This window comes from Heteronotia binoei, chromosome 13, assembly GCF_032191835.1.
Source record: "Heteronotia binoei isolate CCM8104 ecotype False Entrance Well chromosome 13, APGP_CSIRO_Hbin_v1, whole genome shotgun sequence".
NCBI classification, from domain to species: domain Eukaryota; kingdom Metazoa; phylum Chordata; class Lepidosauria; order Squamata; family Gekkonidae; genus Heteronotia; species Heteronotia binoei.
In genome coordinates, this window is record NC_083235.1 from 15,001,078 (window position 1) to 15,020,000 (window position 18,923).

Here is an 18,923-nt window from a genome sequence, read left to right on the forward strand (position 1 = left end):
CCCAGTCTCTGAAGGGAGGGGATCATGCTCTGCTTCAGTATGTCACAGCACTCATGCAGCCCCAGACCATAACATTGCTACAGAGGTTGAAGGGGTGGGAGGTCAGCCTGTCAGTGCTCAGACCATACGCCGCACCCTGCATCAAATTGGCCTGCCGGGCTGTCGTCTCAGAAGGAAGCCTCTTCTAAAGATGATGCACAAGAAAGCCCGCAAATGGTTTGCTGCAGACAAGCAGACTAAGGACATGGATTTCTGGAACCACGTCCTGTGGTCCGATGAGACCAAGATAAACTTATTTGGTTCAGATGGTGTCAAGCGTGTGTGGCGGCAACCAGGTGAGGCATACAAAGATGAGTGTGTCTTGCCTACAGTCAAGCATGGTGGTGGGAATGTCATGGTCTGGGGCTGCATGAGTGCTGCCAGCACTGGGGAGCTACAGTTAATTGAGGGAACCATGAATGCCAACATGTGCTGTGACATACTGAAGCAGAGCACGATCCCCTCCTTTCGGAGACTGGGCCGCAGGGCAGTATTCCAACATGATAATGACCCCAAACACACCTCCAAAACGACCACTGCCTTGCTAAAGAAGCTGAGGGTAAAGGTGATGGATTGGCCAAGCATGTCTCCAGACCTAAACCCTTTTGAGCATCTGTGGGGCATCCTGAAACGGAAGGTGGAGGTGTGCAAGGTCTCTAACATCCACCAGCTACATGACGTCACCATGGAGGAGTGGAAGAGGACTCCAGTGGCAACCTGTGAAGCTCTGGTGAACTCTATGCCCAAGAGGGTTAAGGCAGTGATGGAAAATAATGGTGGCCGCACAAAATATTAACACTTTGGGCCCCATTTGGACATTATTACTTAGGGGTGTACTCACTTTTGTTTCCAGCAGTTTAGACATTAATAGCTGTGTGTTGCGTAATTTTGAGGGGACAGCACATTTACACTGTTATACAATCTGTAGACTTACTACTTTACATTGTAGCCAAGTGTCATTTCTTCAGTGTTGTCGCATGAAAAGATATACTTAAATATTTACAAAATGTGAGGTGTACTCACTTCTGTGACATACTGTATAACAGGGGTGGTCAAACTGTGGCTTGGGAGCTACATGTGGCTTTTTCACATATATTGTGTGGCTCTTGAAGCTCCCACAGCTTGGAGAAGGCATGTTTCTTTAAATCACTTCGCCAAGCCAACTTGGGAAATGCATTTAAAGTTGCTTTCTTTCCACCTCTCCAGCTCCCCATCTATTTCCTTCCTTCCTTCCAACATCTGACATTTATGTCTTGCAGCTCTCAAACATCCAACGTTCATGTCTTGTTGCTCTCAAACATCTGATGTTCTGACAATTATTCTATGTGGCTCTTATGTTAAGCAAATTTGGCCACCCCTGATATATAATTTCATTTGTTAAGTAATGCACTTCAGCCGGTGCCATCCCCCCAGGGAATTATGAAGTCTAGTCCCTGTAAGTGAATATCTAGTATTTTTGGAAAGGTGTCAGCCCTTTCCCGTTCCCTTTTGCAATTCTCTTCTCCAAACTCTTGCCACATTCTTCGCTGTCGGCGAGTCACCCAGTCCGGCGGGGCAAGTTGCGAAACTTTTGACAGCTTCGATTTTTTTTTTTTTTACAACCCTCCGTCGTTTACACGGAAGTAAAGCCCGCTGAGTTCAATGGGACTTCCTCTCCCCCCCTGCAAGACCGCATCGTGCAAGAGTCAGCGGGCCGCGCGCCGAGGAGCCCATGCAAATGAGGTCAAGGGAGGCGGGCCCTCGAGGGCGCTCGGGGCGGGACTTCGCCGCGCTCCCGCACTTCCCATTGGGCGAGGCGCGCTCGGCTAGCCTCAATGAGCCCGCGCCATAGGGTAGTCGGGCGCCGACCCCCTCCTCCGCCTCCACGTTCTGGTGAGATGAAAAGTTTTCTGGCGGCCTCAGTTGACTGGAGGGAAATTGAAATAAATAAATAAATAAATAAAGGAAGAGGGACCCAAAATGGCGGAAAATTTAAAAGGTGAGTGAGCGGAGCCGGAGGGCGCGCGCGCGGTTTTCTGGCGGCGTGGTGGAACTTTAAGGGTGGCGGCGGCGGGCACGTGCGCGCGCCAAGCAGCAGCCGCGAATACTGAGGGGGGGGGGAGTTTGACTGGCGGCGACCACTGCGGGGGGGGGGGAGGTAAAGAAAAAAGATGCGCTGTCCCGTCGCGAGCGCAGGAGCCAATCGGCGCCCTCCGCCGCAACGTTCGGAAGGGCGGGAGGTGGCAGCGGCGGCAGCGACCGTTACGGAGCCGCCGTCCTCTTTCGCCCCGAAGGCGGGAAAGGAGGGACGGTGTGGGGCGGTTGAGACCTGAGGCATATAAACCGGTTGAGCCCCGGCATATAAACCGCCAGCCGAAGTCGGCTGGGTGGGTGTCCCTCGTTCTCGCGTTCAGTAATAAAATTTCCGCGCAAAATAAGCGCCCGCCAGGTCCCTTCAGGGACGCCGACTCTTGTCTCCTTCGCCTCAGCCGCTCCCGCGTCTTTTCCGCCACTCTTCGTCTCTATCCTCTAATAAAGCCGTCTGATGTTATTCTCTTCCCGCGCCTTTCTCCGCTTTTGCCTGCCAACAACCCGCTTGAAGGGCCTGAGGGAGAGAAAGAGCGATGGTCCATCCTATGGACTTTAGAGCGAGAGCGCCGGTTTCGAACCCGGGTCTCCGCGGTGCTGGGCTAGCTCTGACCGCTACACCAAAGGGGCTTCATAAACTCCCCTGTACCAGCCAGGCCCCACTTATCCCCCCTCCTCGCCATACACGTGTCCCTCACAAAATCTTTTCCTTTTTTGTGGGACATACTTCACCAGACTGTTGACAGGTTTAAGTTTGAGTCCAGTGGCAGCTTTAAGACTAACAAAAGTTTAATTCTGGGCATGCTTCTTGGTACCTGAAGAAGCATGCACCAAACATATGGACATATGAAGCTGCCTTATACTGAATCAGACCCTCAGTCCATCAAAGTCAATATTGTCTACTCAGACTGGCGGCGGCTCTCCAGGGTCTCAAGCTGAGTTTTTTTTCACCTACTTGCCTGGACCCTTTTTTAGTTGGAGATGCCGGGGAATGAACCTGGGACCTTCTGCTTCCCAAGCAGATGCTCTACCACTGAGCCACCGTCCCTCCCAAAGTCCGTATTGTCTACTCAGAGTGGCGGCAGCTCTCCAGGGTCTCAAGCTGAGGTTTTTCACTCCTATTTGCCTGGACCCTTTTTTGTTGGAAATGCTGGGGATTGAACCTGGGACCTTCTGCTTACCAAGCAGATGCTCTAGCACTGAGCCACCGTCCCTCCCAAAGTCCGTATTGTCTACTCAGAGTGGCGGCAGCTCTCCAGGGTCTCAAGCTGAGGTTTTTCACTCCTATTTGCCTGGACCCTTTTTTGTTGGAAATGCTGGGGATTGAACCTGGGACCTTCTGCTTACCAAGCAGATGCTCTAGCACTGAGCCACCGTCCCTCCCAAAGTCCGTATTGTCTACTCAGAGTGGCGGCAGCTCTCCAGGGTCTCAAGCTGAGGTTTTTCACTCCTATTTGCCTGGACCCTTTTTTGTTGGAAATGCTGGGGATTGAACCTGGGACCTTCTGCTTACCAAGCAGATGCTCTAGCACAGGGGTCCTCAAACTTTTTAAATAGGGGGCCAGTTCACTGTCCCTCAGACTGTTGGAGGGCCGGACTGTTGTGGTGGCTGCCGTTACTGTACAAGGCCGCGGGCCGTCAGTTCTCCGTCTTCTGCATCTCTCTCCCTTCCCCACACCACACACCCCAGCCTGGGAACTCACCTCACTTTGGTATCGCCTCACACTCTGTCTCTGTCGCCTCAGCCCAGTGCCGGAAGTATGAGTTGCTAACGCGAGTTTAGGTCGAACGTCACTTCCAGTCTGATTTTGCCATAACCCGGCGGGCCGCATCAACGTCCTCAGCGGGCCGCATCTGGCCCGCGGGCCGTAGTTTGAGGACCCCTGCTCTAGCACTTGCGCAAACTTTGTTGGTCTTAAAGGTGCCACTGAACTCATACTGTGTCCTGTTGCTCCAGACCTGGATCTGTCTCAAGACGTGTGTGTGCGCCCAAAAGCTTATACCCAGCGTTGAACTTTGTTGGTCTTAAAGGTGCCACTGGACTCAGATTTTGTTCTGTTGCTTCAGACCAACACGATTGCACACCTGGATTTCTCTTGACAGGATTGACTTTCCCCTGATCCAGAAGGACACCCCCTTTGTTGACTTCTTAGCTTTATGGATTAGCCCCCCCACCCCCAAAGGGCAGTTGTCTCCCTATTCAATTTGTCATCCCAACCCTTTGCTCCCTAAATAATCCATAATTCTGGTTTAACAGCTCAATCATAATCAATGTTGAGGAGTTTGGTTCAGATGGGCAGCCGTGTTGGTCTTAAAGTTGCCACTGGACTAAAACTTTATAATGCTGAGTTTGATTCAAGTCCAGCAGCACTTAGAGATCAATGGGATTTTGGTGTTTCAAAAGACAAAGCTACCTTTATCAGAACTGATGCTTGAACGGTTGTACCTCAAAATCTCGTTCTCTAAGGTGCTACTGAATTCAAATCTAGCTCTTCTAATGCAGAACAGCATGACTACCCTTTGAAACTAATGCAGAGTTTCTTTCTTTAAAACTTAATTTACATGTGACACCCTTGACTTTTTTAGCCACTAGTGTTAATCCGTTTAGGAATACTGGGGGCTGGGGGAAGAGCCTTGAACACTAAGGGAGATGGCTCAGCTAAGTGACATTCGTGGAGCTCAGCCTGGCCTCCAGAAATGAGGTTGATCCAAGTTTAGAATACCTTCAGCCCTCTTTTTGTAAAGAGCTGATGTCCTTTCTTTAACTATGACTCTGATGTTTTTGATGGTCTTTGGGGTGCTACTGGAGTCTAGCTCTTTTCTAAGTCTATCGGTGGCTAATAGCCATGGCAACTAAAGGGAACTTCCTCATTCAAGGACAGTCAACCTCTGAATCCTAGTGCCAGACAGCAGCATCATGGGAAGACCCGGTTCTCTATGCCCTGTTGTCGGCCCTTCAGAGGAACTGGTTGGCCACTGTGAAACAGGATGCTGGATTAGATGGACCCTCACTGGTCTGATCCAGCAGGGCTCTTCTGATGTTCTTATGAAGGCTTCAGCCTTCAGGGAAATTGGAATGAGGTAGCATTTTTTTTTTTTATCCAGGCCAGTTTAGCCAGGAATCCTGGAGATTTTTTGCCATATTCTGGGCATGGAACAGGGGTCACTGGGTGTGTGTGTGTGGAGGGGGGGTTGCAGTAAGCCTCTGAATCCCAGTGCCAGGAGGCAACATTAGGGGAAGGCCTCAGCTTCTCTGCCCTGCTGTTGGCTGTCCAGAGGAAGTGGCCAGCTGCTGTGTGAAACAGAATGTTGGACTAGCTGGACCACTGGTCTAATCCAGCAGGGCTCTTCTTATGTTCTTACAAAGACCTCAGCTTCTATGCCTGTTGTTGGCTCTCCAGAGGAACTGGTTGGCTGCTATGTGAGACAGGATGCTGGACTGGATGGACCACTGGTCAAATCCAGCAGGGCTTTTCCAATGTTCTGACGCTGCATCTGATTTATAACCTCTTTCATCCTAAGAACGTGAGCAGATAACTACATGCTAATCGTAAAAGATAATCATCCTGTTCCCTTCATCCCTTTCCCTTCGTCTCTACCCTTTCCGTGAATGCTTATGCTGACCTTGCACCTAGTACTGTAATTATTATTTGTTCTAAAGGAATGAATTTTCTGCAGGTAAAAGGCAATTTAAAAAAAAACACCGAGTTTTGCAAGACTTTGCGAAGCTTCATGTCTGTTTGAATTGTTGGTATGTATGAGATTAATTCACCTGAGCCCCAGGATATCATATTCATAAAGCAGTTTTTGAAGCTGGAGATCCTTTTAGTGGACTTTATTTAGTGAAAAACAAATTCTTAAGTTACTGAGTCCAACGAATTTCTACAAATCAACCCCTAACAGACTTGCAATCCTGTGCATGTTTACTCAAAGGTAAACCTCACTTTGTTCAAGGAGGCTTATGATAGGTGTGCATAAAACTGCAGCCTAAAGCTGGAAAAAGATTTTTAACTGTTTGAATGGTAGTAAAGTTTTGGAGTTGCTCCTATGGCAGAGTTCTAGGAGATGGACAGTATCAAAAGGGGATCCTGTAACTTTCCACTTCCCCATTTGTAGTTTGTTCTGATTGAGATTCTGCTGTTAAAAGTCTTCTGTGTGTCATTTGTTACTACACACTTCTCCGACATGGGGTGGTTTAGCGGGGTGTATGTGAATTGTATGGTGCAGCATGGTGAATATAGTATCATATCTGTTAGACCAAGGTTCGACTCTCCACTCTGCCATGGAAGCATGCTGTCTACTCTTGGGGTCAATCGCACCTCTCCCTCACCCCCAGCCTGACCTATCTTACAGGGTTGTTGTAAGGATTGCAGGAGGTTTACAAGATTTTGCACGGGATAGAGAAGGTAGAGAAAGACCTGCTTTTCTCCCTTTCTGACAAGACAAGAACTCGTGGACACTCCATGAAATTGCTGAGCAGTCGGGTTAGAACGGATAAAAGGAAGTACTTCTTTACCCAAAGGGTGATTATTTATTTTTTTATTTGATTTTTAGCCCGCCCTTCCTGTAGAACAGGCTCAGGGCGGGTTACATCATAAAAACAATCAACAATAAAATTAACATGTGGAATTTATTGGCATTGCCACAGGAGGCAGTGGTGGCTACAGGCATAGCCAGCTTCAAGAGGGGATTGGATAAACATATGGAACAGAGGTCCATCAGTGGCTATTAGCCACAGCGTATTGTTGGAACTCTCTGTCTGGGGCAGTGATGCTCTGTATGTGGTGTAAGTGGTGCTTTGGGGGGGCAACAGTTGGAGGGCTTCTAGTGTCCTGGTCCCACTGATGGACCTCTTGATGACGCAGAGTGTTGGACTGGATAAGCCATTGGCCTGATACAACATGGCTTTTCTTATGTTCTTAAGGATACAGTGGAGGAGAGGAAAACAATGTAGGCCATTTTGCAGGAGAAAGGCAGGGTATAAATAAAGCAAATAATGAGACTCCATTTAACCTCTCTTACTGCCACCTTTTGTCTTCTCTGATTAGTGTTTTCTTGGAAATAAAGTAGTGGAATGAGTGAAGTGCAGACCCGTATCAGATGACCTGAACTTTGGTGGATACCTGACTTCAATGTTTGTTAATCACACCAGTTTTTTTAATATGAATGCTGGCATGAAGTATCTAAACTTTCCCTAGGAAAGAGGATTCTTTGGGTGTGTGTTTCTCAACAAGCTTCTTCCTCTTTTTTTCTTACCAGTTTGCAAATGGAGGAAGCAACGCTCTTTCTTAGCATTTGAACAAGTTCGAAGAACTGATGATGACTCCTTGCTTGGGATGTAAAATCAGTCATACAGTCTAGGTGGTGCGTGTTGCTCGAATTACTGATGATAAGCAGCTATTGCCATATCCCACTAATCTGGTCACCACGCCTCAAAAAAGATATTACAGCACTGGAAAAAGTGCAGAAAAGGGCAACTAGAATGATTAAAGGGTTGGAACACTTTCCCTATGAAGAAAGGTTAAAACGCTTGGGGTTCTTTAGCTTGGAGAAACATTGAGTGAGGGGGTGACATGATAGGGGTTTACAAGATTATGCATGGGATAGAGAAGGTAGAGAAAGGACTTTTCTCCCTTTCTCACAAAACAAGAACTCGTGGGCACTCAATGAAATTGCTGAGCAGTTGGGTTAGAACAGATTAAAGGAAGTATTCTTTACCCAAAGGGTGATTAACACGTGGAATTCACTGCCACAGGAGGTGGCGGCGGCTATAAGCATAGGTAGCTTCAAGAGGCGATGGGATAAGCATATGGTGCAGAGGTGCATCAGTGGCTGTTAGCCATAGCGTATTGTTGGAACTCTCTGTCTGGGGCAGTGATGCTCTGCATTCTTGGTGCTTGGGGGGGGCACAGGGGGAGGGCTTCTAGCACCACTGGTGGACCTCCTGATGGCACTTGGTTTTTGGCCACTGTGTGACACAGAGTGTTGGACTGGATGGACCATTGGCCTGATCCAACATGGCTTCTTTTATGTGCCAATGCATTAGCATTTAGTAGCAATGTGTTTGAAAAACTAGAGAGTCATGTACTGTGTTCCCTCTCAGCTATGGAGTCTTGTGAGCAAAAATTCTACTTCATTAGCTGCTGGCATTAAAATTGTGAGCTACTGCATAAATTAGTTAGCTCTCGGGGGGAGGGGGGGTTTGTAGCAGAAACTCTTGCATATTGGGCCACACACCCCTGATGTAGCCAATCCTCCAAGAGCTTACAGGGTTCTTAGTACAGGGCCTACTGTAAGCTCTTGGAGGATTGGCTACATCAGGGATGTGTGGCCCAATATGTAAAGGAGTTCCTGCTACAAAAAAAAGCCCTGACTGGGGTCATTTTTCCTGGACTAAGACAAAAATGTGTGAGCCAGGGGCCAAGAAACTGTGAGCTAGCTCATGCTAACTCAGTTTAGAGGGAACACTGGTCATGTATGCAACTCTGGAGGAAAAGAACTTTTATAGTTATTTTTTGTACCTTTATGGTTATTGCTTTGTTTTGTAAGCTGCTGAGTTCTGTAAGGTAGAAAGGCAGCTAGTAAATGTTTTAAATAAATAAAAAGTGGGGATACAAATGTACTAGATAGTAAATATTGGGTTTCTGCCTATGTAGGGGTTCTGAGGTGAACCAACTGAGAGCCATAGTAGGAGTCAGCATAGTATAAATTCTGTGCTACTTTTAGCTTGGTGTTCAGAGTCATCTCCTCACAAGAGCCAGCGTGGCGTAGTGGTTAAGAGTGGTGGACTCTAATCTGGAGAAGTGGGTTTGATGATTCCCTTCTGCTCTTCCACATGATGCCTGCTGGGTGACCTTGGGCCAGTCACAGTTCTCTCCAAACTCTCTCAGTCCCTCCTGCCTCACAAGGTGCCTGTTGTGGGGAAATGAAGGGAAGGTGATTGTAAGTTGCTTTGAGGTTCTTAGGGAAAACTGGGATATTAAAAACTTCTTCCGCATTTGTATGTGTGAGTAGCCTATAAAACAGTGATAGCTGTCGACTTATCGAGGTATTTATAGCTTCGAAGTGCATGCATATGTGAAAGAAGACAAAGGCAAACGGGAGCTGCAGATAAGTTCTATTGTGGAAAGCTCATGGCTGGAATAAATGGAAGACTGGTATGGAAGTGATGTGTGCAAACAAATCTGGGTGTGTAGTAGAGGATTAAGGAGCCCCGTGGTGCAGAGTGGTAGTGCTGCAGTACTGCAGTCCGAGCGCTCTGCTCACGACCTGAGTTCGATCCCGGTGGAAGCTGGGTTCGGGTAGCCGGCTTGAGGTTGACTCAGCCTTTCATCCTTCTGAGGTCAGTAAAATGAGTACCCAGCTTGCTGGAGGGAAAGTGTAGATGACTGGGGAAGGCAGTGGCAAACCACCCCATTAAAAAGTCTGCCATGAAAACGTCATGATGGGATGTCACCCCAGAGTCGGAAACGACTGGTGCTTGCACCTTTTCTTTAGTAGAGGCTTTCTAAGACGGCTTGCTTGAGGTGTTTTACCTGTTGTCTCCTGCAACTGACCTTTGAAAAGTGCCTCTGACACCACATCCTGAGATCTCCTTTCTCCTAATGACCCTGTGAAGAAATGGCTTTTCTCTCTGGGCAGAGAACAGGCAGGAAGGGGGAAGTCAGTCAGTGGCTTTCCAGCCCCACTTTACCTATCACAAAATGCCAAAAAAACTCTAACGATAATAGGATGGTCCAGTCCCACCCCCAAGCAGGGTTCAGAGATTTGGAGGTATTAAAGACTAGGAAGTCTTCAGGAAAAGCTTCTTTGACCCAGCCTGACTGGGTCAGTGGGTGGAGAAAAGAGAGATTATAACATTCCTGGGAGTCAGGAGGGAGGTCTCCTGGCTGCTGATTCCGTTGAAGCAGACAGAACTCTTAACTGAGGTCTGGAGGCAACAGCTATTGCCATGTGCTGGCCTGGACAGCTGAAGGAAGCTGCAAAGTAATTGTAACTCTGTAGAGATCTATAACGTTCTAATCTAAGGCGTCTGTCCTGTATTTAACATCTGATAGGACATGAATAGAGAGAGGCAGGAATTGTGTTTTACCCATTTCTTTTGAATCCCTTGCTCAATCTGGGGCTGTGCAAAAAGTATGCTTGTGAACATTTGCTTTTTAATAAATACTTTATAATTTTTGATACTAGTAATACTTCTCTGTGCCACATAGCCTCCCACCCTCCTGGATGCACTATTTTAAAAAGAGTGTCAGGGGGAAAGCCGTCAGTTGGCAAGCGGCTATTCCTCTAGGGGCGCACAAGGCAATAAAGTGTCCCCGCGGTGACCAGGTGCTGAGCAGTGGGAGACACAGAGGCAAGGCCTCAGAACTTGGAAGGGAAGCTGGGAGTCATGATCATCCCAGCGGGCAATTCCTACAGAGGTCAGGTGGTGGTAGCGGGTTACTGGAGAGAGACAAAAGCCTCTCCAGGTGTTGGGAAAACCTTGGAGGCAGAGAGGAACAGGGCCCACAGACCAGAGCAGGCCCGTTCTCTAGGTTAGAAGTCTGAGAAGAACAAGCCAGAGAAACCATCTTTTCAAAGGCAAAACAGCACTTCTTCTAACAGTTCATCTCTGCCCCTTCTCCCCATTCCTGTCCTCTCTAGCCTGCTCTGTTTGTTGCAAATCCACTCAGTCCCAGCTCCAGGATTTGTGCCGGTTGGAAAAAGTATGCTGTTCGGACTTGGGCGTCACCAGGAGAAACCTGTGTGATTTTGAAGTGGAATATCTGTATGACTACATGAAAATTCGGGTGAGTTTCCCACAGCTTTTGCATTGCCTCCTTTTATGTGACCCAGCGTCTCCCTTTCTAGTTCTTTGTTGACTGTTTCTCTACAGAATCTTGGCAGTATTTTGGACTCTCTCATCTTCCTCTCCTCTCACTTTCCCCCGTCTCATTATTATCAGCCAGGCAGTACTGAAACAGAGAGCAAGTCTCTCTCTTGTGGGCAGAAATTCTAGGCTGCTACAGAAGTGGAATTGTGGGGAAAGGGTTCTATAAGACCTGATGGAAATAGGTTTAGGACTGCTAAATTCCACTCTGGATTCTTGGGTTCTATCCTTGCCCTGGGGCTTCAGTGGCGATTACTGAGAGACCTTATTTTCTGGGGGTCTGTTTTCTGCTCTGGGAAGAAGAATGTCATTTTTCAAACCAGGGCCATGTTAACAAATAGGCCAAGTAGGTACCATCCTATGGGCCCCACACCTTAAGGGGCCCCGGGGGCGGCTTTCTCCCACAGTTTCCCCCCTGCTTGCAGCCCTCCCAGCCTGCACACACTGAGCCTTTCTTTGCCCAACTTGCCTGGTGCGGATGCTGCTGGTGTCATCGCCACGTTTGCCTCTCTCTGCCTCTTCCCTGCAGCTTCGTCAAAGGGGCTTTTGAGAAGGTGCCTGCAGGCTGCAGCAGGGGCTGCAGGCGGCAGGACGGGTGCTCCGACTCTGAGGTAACTTGCGAGGGGGCCCCCAAGATTCTGACTGCCTAGGGGCCTCCGCAGGGTTTAATCCGGCACTGTTTCAAGCTGACACTGGGCACGGTTTCCTTTTGCACAGGACGAGGAATACTACCTGGTGAAGTGGCGGGGCTACTCGGAAGTGGAAAGCACCTGGGAGCCCCGTAAGAACTTGCGATGCATCAGTATCCTCAAGCAGTTCCACCGGGACCTCGAGCAGGCGTTGGTCCAGCGCGGAGACAGGATGAGAAAGAACATGCGCTTCCTTGACCAAGGCATCACTAGCTACCTGGTGCAGAAGGCCAAGCAGCGGCAGGCCCTGCAGCAGTGGGAGTACGAGCTCAATGCCAAACGCAATCACAAGGGACGCATCGTGGTAGAGAATGAAGTGGACTTGGACGGGCCTCCCCGGGACTTTGTCTACATCAATGAGTACAAGGTTGGGGACGGCATCATTCTCAACCAGGTGGCCGTGGGCTGCGAATGCCGAGACTGTCGGTCGGAAGCAGTGGACGGTTGCTGCCCGGGGGTTTCGCACCATAAATTTGCTTACAACGAGCTGGGCCAAGTGAAGATCAAGGCCGGCATGCCCATCTACGAGTGCAATTCCCGCTGCAGATGCGGGATCGACTGTCCCAACCGTGTGGTGCAGAAGGGCATTCGTTACGACCTCTGCATTTTCCGGACAGATAACGGGCGCGGCTGGGGTGTGCGCACGCTGGAGAAGATCCGCAAGAACAGCTTTGTCATGGAATACGTAGGAGAGGTAGGATGGGCAGGCAGGAGACTAAAGAGGTTCACGGGAGGTGGCCCAGGATGCAAGAAGAACGAAATGGGAACTGGGTTCACCTGGGTAAAGATGCAGGAAGGGAAGCCATAACACCTCTGTACAGCAAAAAAACATAACTTCAGAGATAACAGTTTATGTGAGCATAAAAAACAGTCTAATCCAGGACTCCCAATCTTTTTGAACCTCTGGGCATGTTTAGAATTTTGAAGTACGGCAGTAAGTGAGCATCTCTGTAAAATGGCTGCCACAAGAGGCAGAGCCAGGGCTTTTTTTGTAGCAGGAACTCCTTTGCATATTAGGCCACACCCCTGATGTAGCCTGTCCTCCTGGAGCTTACAGCAGGCCCTGTACTAAGAGCCCTGTAAGCTCTTGGGGGATTGGCTACATCTGGGGTGTGCGGCCTAATAGGCAAAGGGGTTCCTGCTACAAAAAAAGCCCTGGACGAAGCCAGGAATATACATGCCAAAGGAAAGGGGATGGCGAATATAAATAGACAGATGAAGCCCAGAGCAGGGGGTGTACACACACACACACACAAAGATGACCAATGGTGGAACAAGAACATCCCATTCACAGATTCTGGATCCTCCTTCTAGGATTTGAAGGATCCAGGTGAAAAGTTCCTTTAGTTCTATGAAAGAATCCAGTCACTGGTTGCACTTATTCCCCAACTGCTTTCTGGAAGCACATGGAAATGCTTGCATGTACCCACAGGTGCCACATGGGGGAACCCTGGACTAGTCCATGGTTGTAGTCCCATCTGAGATGGTGCTCATGAAATCCCAGATGAGAAGACCACTTTATCAGACACCAGAGGGATATTGGGAAGATAACAGGATAAACAGGCAGGGTCTCTTAAGGCTGATTTATCTGCATGGACTAAGGACGTGACAGAGTCCCCCTGACAACTTTGTTATGTGGTTAATGAAGGAATGCAGTGACAAAGTGGGAGCTTCCCTATTGTTAACAATGTGTACATTGACTGTCGCCATCCTTCATTTTATCTAAATAACAGCAGTCAGTACTTTGAATTCCAGGTCCAATGTAAACAGAGAGAAGTGCTTGGCCTCCTAGCTAACTCAGGTGGGATAGTTAGCCAGGCAGCTCCAGGAAGAAAGGAAGAGATAATGGATGAATCTTGTCAGCACACTGAAATATTCATCCAATGCTTTCATCCATTAATACTTTTGTCTCCTGAAAATCTCAATTTTCTGTCAAACTGCTACTCCTCAGTCCAGAAATCACTGTATCTTAGAGTAAGGGGTCACTGTGCGTTGTCAGAATTAAGATAGTCTTCTATTACGGTTGTACAGTACAAAGCTGCTTATAAAACTTCGAGTACATGCCTCCATCAATAAGGAGGGAATAATAGGAAAATTCTACCTAATCTTTATTAGAGCATAACTTGCTTCACACAATGAAAGTTTTACATCGGTAGTGAGATACTTTTGAACCATCCGCTGATCATCTGCGGCATAAAGACACTTTTTTGGTGGGGTAAAAATGTCACACAAAAAAAAAAGAGATGTAATTTTACCACAACTCATTGTAGGAAGAATATCAAGGATTCCTTGAAGTTTAAGGAATCACTTGGCAGCTTCTCTGCCATGGTGAGAATAGCTTTGGGTTTGTCAATAGAGAACTCTTAATCTGCCATGTGAACTTAATCAGAGCATTTGAGTGTTAATGGAGATCCTTCCTGAAGATTTTTTTTTTGCCACCAAGTTCCAGCCAACCTATTGCAATGCTGCAGGGTTTTCAAGGCAAGAGATGTTCAGAAGTAATTTGTCATTGCCTCCCACTGCGTAGGAAAATTCTGGACTTCCTTGGTGGTCTCCTATCCAAGAACTAACCAGGGCTGACTCTGTTTAGCTTCCAAAGTCTGATGGAATAAAGCTAGAGTTGGATGGGGCCCGATAAGCCGTCTAGTCCAGGAGTGGCCAAACTTGCTTAACATAAAAGCCACATAGAATAAACAAAGCAGGAGTTTGTGTACGGCAAGTTAAGTGCTTCAGACCAACACGGCTGCCCACTTGGATCTATCTACATAGAATAAAGGTCGGATGTTTGAGAGTCGCAGGCAGGCAAATGGAGGGAGGGAGAGGTGGAAAGAAAGCAACTTTAACTTCACATGCATTCTCCTAGCCGCCAGCTGGCTTGGCTTGGAGAAATGATTTAAAGAGAGAAATGCCTTCTCCAAGCCAGCTGATGGGGCAGTGGGGGCTTCAAGAGCCACACAATATATGTGAGAGAGCCCCACGTGACTCCCAAGTCACAATTTGGCCAGCCCTGATCTAGCCCAATCCCCTGCTCATTGCAAGTGTTCGTCCAGCCACTGCTTAAAGGCTGCCAGTGAAGGTAAGGTCACCATCTCCCAGGCAGCCAATCCCGCTGCTGAATTACTCTTATTGTAATTTCCCCCCCCTGTAATATTCAGCTGGTACCTTTCTGCCCATAATTTAAAGCCATTATTGTGAGGTCTACCCTTCGCTGGCAACAGGAACAGCTCCCTGCCCTCCTCTAAGCGACAGCCTTTCAGATACTTCAAGAGAGCAATCATGCCTCCCCTCAACCTCCTCTTCTCCAAACTGACCATTCCCAAGTCCCTCATCCCTTCATTGTAGGGCTTGTCTCCAGGTCAGGGCTCACTGAAGATAAAGGAAAGGTAAAAAGGTAGTTCCCTGTGCAAGCACCAAGTCATTACTAACCCATGGGATGATGTCACCTCACAATGTTTTCTGGGCAGGCTTTTTGTTATGGGGTGGTTTGCCATTGCCTTCCCCAGTCATCTACACTTTACCCCCAGTGAGCTGGGTCCTCGGAAGGATGGAAGGCTGAGTCAACTCTGAGGCGGCTGCCTGAACCAAGCTTCCGCCGGGATCAAACTCAGGTTGTGAGTAGAGCTTGGACTGCAGTACTGCAGCTTACTGCTCTGTGCCCAAGGCTCGGTTTGCTGAAGATAGGACTAAGATATTAGTATATGTGTATATGGCTGCACAAAGCCCAGAGATAGGCAGAAGATCAGCAGAAGAAATGGGTACAGGAATATAGGGAGCTGAAAGAGCAGTTCACAGAAGTGGGCTAAGAAAGTGGAAACGTTTCTTCTGCATTCTGTGTTCACTGCCCTTCCTCTCTCCCAGATCATCACATCAGAGGAGGCAGAGCGACGGGGTCAGATCTATGACCGGCAGGGTGCCACTTACCTGTTTGACCTGGACTATGTAGAGGATGTCTATACGGTGGATGCTGCCTACTATGGCAACATCTCACATTTTGTCAACCACAGTGTGAGTAGAGCGGGTCACAACGGGGGTGGTGGCGGCGGTGGTATTTCCTTAACGTGGTGCTGGTGGAAAGTGCTTTCAGCTCACAGCTGATTTAGGGCAACCCCATGGGATCTTCAAGGCAGGTGGTTTCTCATCGCCTGCCTCTGTGTAGCAACCCTGGACTTCCTTGGCAAGTCTCCCATCCGAGGACCCCCAACTAGGACCCACCCTGCTTAGCTCCCCAGATCTGATGAGATTGGGTTAGCCTGGCCCATCCAGGTGAACGTACCATCTTAATCCAGGATTTGACTTGATTTCTCCCTCTCCTCGTCGTTCTCTGCTTTCCAGTGTAACCCCAACCTCCAGGTGTACAACGTCTTCATTGAAAACCTCGATGAGCGGCTGCCGCGCATCGCCTTCTTCGCCACTCGGTCGATCCGTATCGGGGAGGAACTCACCTTTGACTACAACATGCAAGGTATTCGACAGAAATTTGGGGCCTGTCGCAGTCTGCATAACGCAGCTTGGGTTGCACGGATTAGGACGCAGGGGTCCTGTCCTTTGGAACTATTTTTTAAAAGTTAGATTTTGTCTGCATTTAAACTCTGTAATTTAACTGTGTATGTGAGTTCTGGGTAATTAGAAGGTATTCATAGGAGTCCCGGAGTGGTGTAGTGGTTAAGAACGCCAGACTCTAATCTGGAGAACTGGGTTTGAATCCCCATTCCTCTTCCACATGAAGCCAGCTGGGTGACCTTGGGACAGTCAACATTCTCTCAAAACACTCTCAGTCTTACCTACCTCAGACAAGGTGTCTGTTGTGGGGAGATAGATCCAAGTGGGCAGCTGTGTTGGTATGAAGTAGTAGAACAAAGTAGGAGTCAAGTTTCTCCTTTAAGACCAACGAAGTTTTATTCAGAATGTAAGCTTTTGTATGCATGCATACTTCTTCAGACGAGGGGATGGGGTACAGTGGGCTGAAATACATGTAGTTGGTGGGTTAAGAGTGTAAACTGATTCAAAGTTAGGGTCAAATGGCGAAATAGTGTAATGAATTGGAAGACCATTTGGTCTGGATAGCAATAAAAAGTAATAAAAGTTGCCTGTTCTTCATTATAACAGGTCGCTGATAAAGGAGGCAGGGCATTGCTAGAGCACAATCTTTTGGACCAAATAAATAACTGCTATCAGGGACCATCTGCTGGGAGCTGTAATATTTATTTTCTATTTATTTACTTAATCTGTTCTCCACCTTTCTCCCCAGTCCTCCTTTCCTCCATTTTATCCTCCCAACATCCTGGTGAGATAAATTAGGCTGAGAGTCTGTGACTAGCCCACGGTAACCTGGTAAGCTTCCATAGCACAGTGGGGATTCAAACCTGGGTCTCCCAGATTGTAATCCAATACTGTAATCCAGCGGTGGAATTCTAGCAGGAGCTCCATTGCATATTAGGCCACACACCCCTGAGGTAGCCAATCCTCCCAAGAGCTTACAAGGCTCTTTTTTGTAAGCTCTTGGAGGATTGGCTATATCAGGGGTGTGTGGCCTAATATGCAAAGGAGCTCCTGCTAGAATTCTACCCTGCTGTAATCACTACACTGTACCTCTGTGTATGATGGTAGGTATAGTACAAAATGTTCCTGGCTTCAGTATTGATTCCCGCCCCTGTCTGCCCCTTCTCTCAACCTCCCCAGTGGACCCGGTAAATGCGGAGAGCACACGGATGGACACTAATTTCAGTCTCATGGGAGGCCTGACCGGCTCCCCAAAGAAGCGGATGCGCATTGAGTGTAAGTGCGGCACGGAGTCCTGCCGGAAATACCTCTTCTAGTTCCTTGGCGGTTTTGCCTGGGAGATGTCTGGCCATGCTTGAACTGGAAGGCAAGAGATGAACTGGCAGCTGCTGCAAAATGGCAGTTTAAGAGTGACTGTACCTGCTTTAAAAAACCACGGATGATGGGGACTATGAACTATATAAGCGGGCAGTGACCCGCACCTGTTGTGCGGTCCCGCCTCCACATGACAGCTTCTCATCGCCAAGCAGAAGTATTCTAATGATATGCAAGGGGCTTTTCAAAACACAGGTGATTAAATTGACTTGTTAGACTTGCTGCTGAGATGCTGGCTACAAGGACAACAGCCCAGAATGGCTCATAAATCTGCTGGGGGGGTGTCTTCTCCACCTCAGTTTATTATTAGGAAGGCTTGATTGCAGGTGCCTTGGGGCAGAGAACACTGGCTAATTTCTTTTCTTTGTTGTGGTTTGCTAGGAGATAGAAGGTCTTGCTTTCTAAATGGGAAGCGCTTCCTGGTTGCTTTGCAGGTAGGTGGAAAACCGTCCCCCCGCCACTCAGTTTTTTATGGATTTGGCAGGACACAAGTTCTGTATTACCTCAGTGTGCTATATACGACTGCTGTCCATCTCTCTATTCATTCACGGAACCTCCTTTCAGCATAGCGCTGGGGAGAGTCTCCAAGATAATTTGTACTTGAAGTCGCACTTATTGCCTATCTCAGAGAGTTGTCCTATGCAAACAGACAAGCCATCGTCACCTCTCTTAACTAATGTATTTTTCATCCCCTTAAAAGGACATTTTTTTAAAAAGCGTATTTGTGGAAGTGGGTTGGGGCAAAGAATCTAGCTTCAGACTGTTGGTTGATGGACTTAATTAGATTGTTGGATTCTTTATTCTGTTGGATTTTTATTCTGTTTGCAACTTTACACTTTGTATCGTTTCTTTTAAAAAATCCAAAAAACAAAATTCAGATGGTTTGAGTGGTATGATTGTGCATGGAGAATGGAAGCAGTTTCAGACCTAACAAGAGAAAGGCAAAGTTAAAGTTGGCTAACATTTGAGGAGGCTATACCCAGCCTTCAGGGCTTTCGCTTACTTGCTACATATTTTATTGGGTTTTAATTGCACTGAGGACTGGGTATCACAGGGGGCAATGCATTTATGTTTGACTTGAACATATGAAGCTGCCTAGTACCAAATCAGACCGTCAGTCCCCCAAGGTCAGTGTTGTCTACTCAGAATTGGCAAAGGTCTTTCACATCATCTTCCACCTAATCCACAGAAAATGCCAGGAGGGCTTGAATCTGGGACTTTGTGCATGCCAATCAAATGTTCTACCGCTGAGCCATGGCCCTTAAGCTAGACTTTTAAAAGAACTTTTATCTCCTAATATCCATGTCTTTTGTAGGTGAACCCACATTTATCCAGCCATCTAAACTGTAATATTTCTGAACCAATGAGACATAATTCTTTCC

General features: G+C 47.8%; 1 protein-coding gene across 1 annotated transcript; it reads left to right on the top strand.

Annotated features, from left to right (window-relative positions):
- Positions 1-1,852: 1,852 nt before the first annotated feature.
- Positions 1,853-18,414, top strand: SUV39H1 (SUV39H1 histone lysine methyltransferase). The gene is made up of 6 exons (XM_060252962.1): positions 1,853-2,017; positions 10,753-10,898; positions 11,696-12,361; positions 15,526-15,672; positions 16,000-16,129; positions 17,347-18,414. Exons 1-6 carry the CDS (start codon positions 1,999-2,001, stop codon positions 17,481-17,483), a joined length of 1,245 nt encoding a protein of 414 aa, XP_060108945.1. The 5' UTR covers positions 1,853-1,998; the 3' UTR covers positions 17,484-18,414.
- The last annotated feature ends 509 nt before the right edge of the window (positions 18,415-18,923 follow it).

Excerpts from the sequence above, each read along its gene's own strand:
- SUV39H1 (XM_060252962.1), top strand. Across the intron at positions 12,362-15,525 it reads TCATGGAATACGTAGGAGAG|ATCATCACATCAGAGGAGGC; the intron begins GTAGGATGGGCA and ends CCTCTCTCCCAG. Across the intron at positions 15,673-15,999 it reads CACATTTTGTCAACCACAGT|TGTAACCCCAACCTCCAGGT; the intron begins GTGAGTAGAGCG and ends TCTGCTTTCCAG.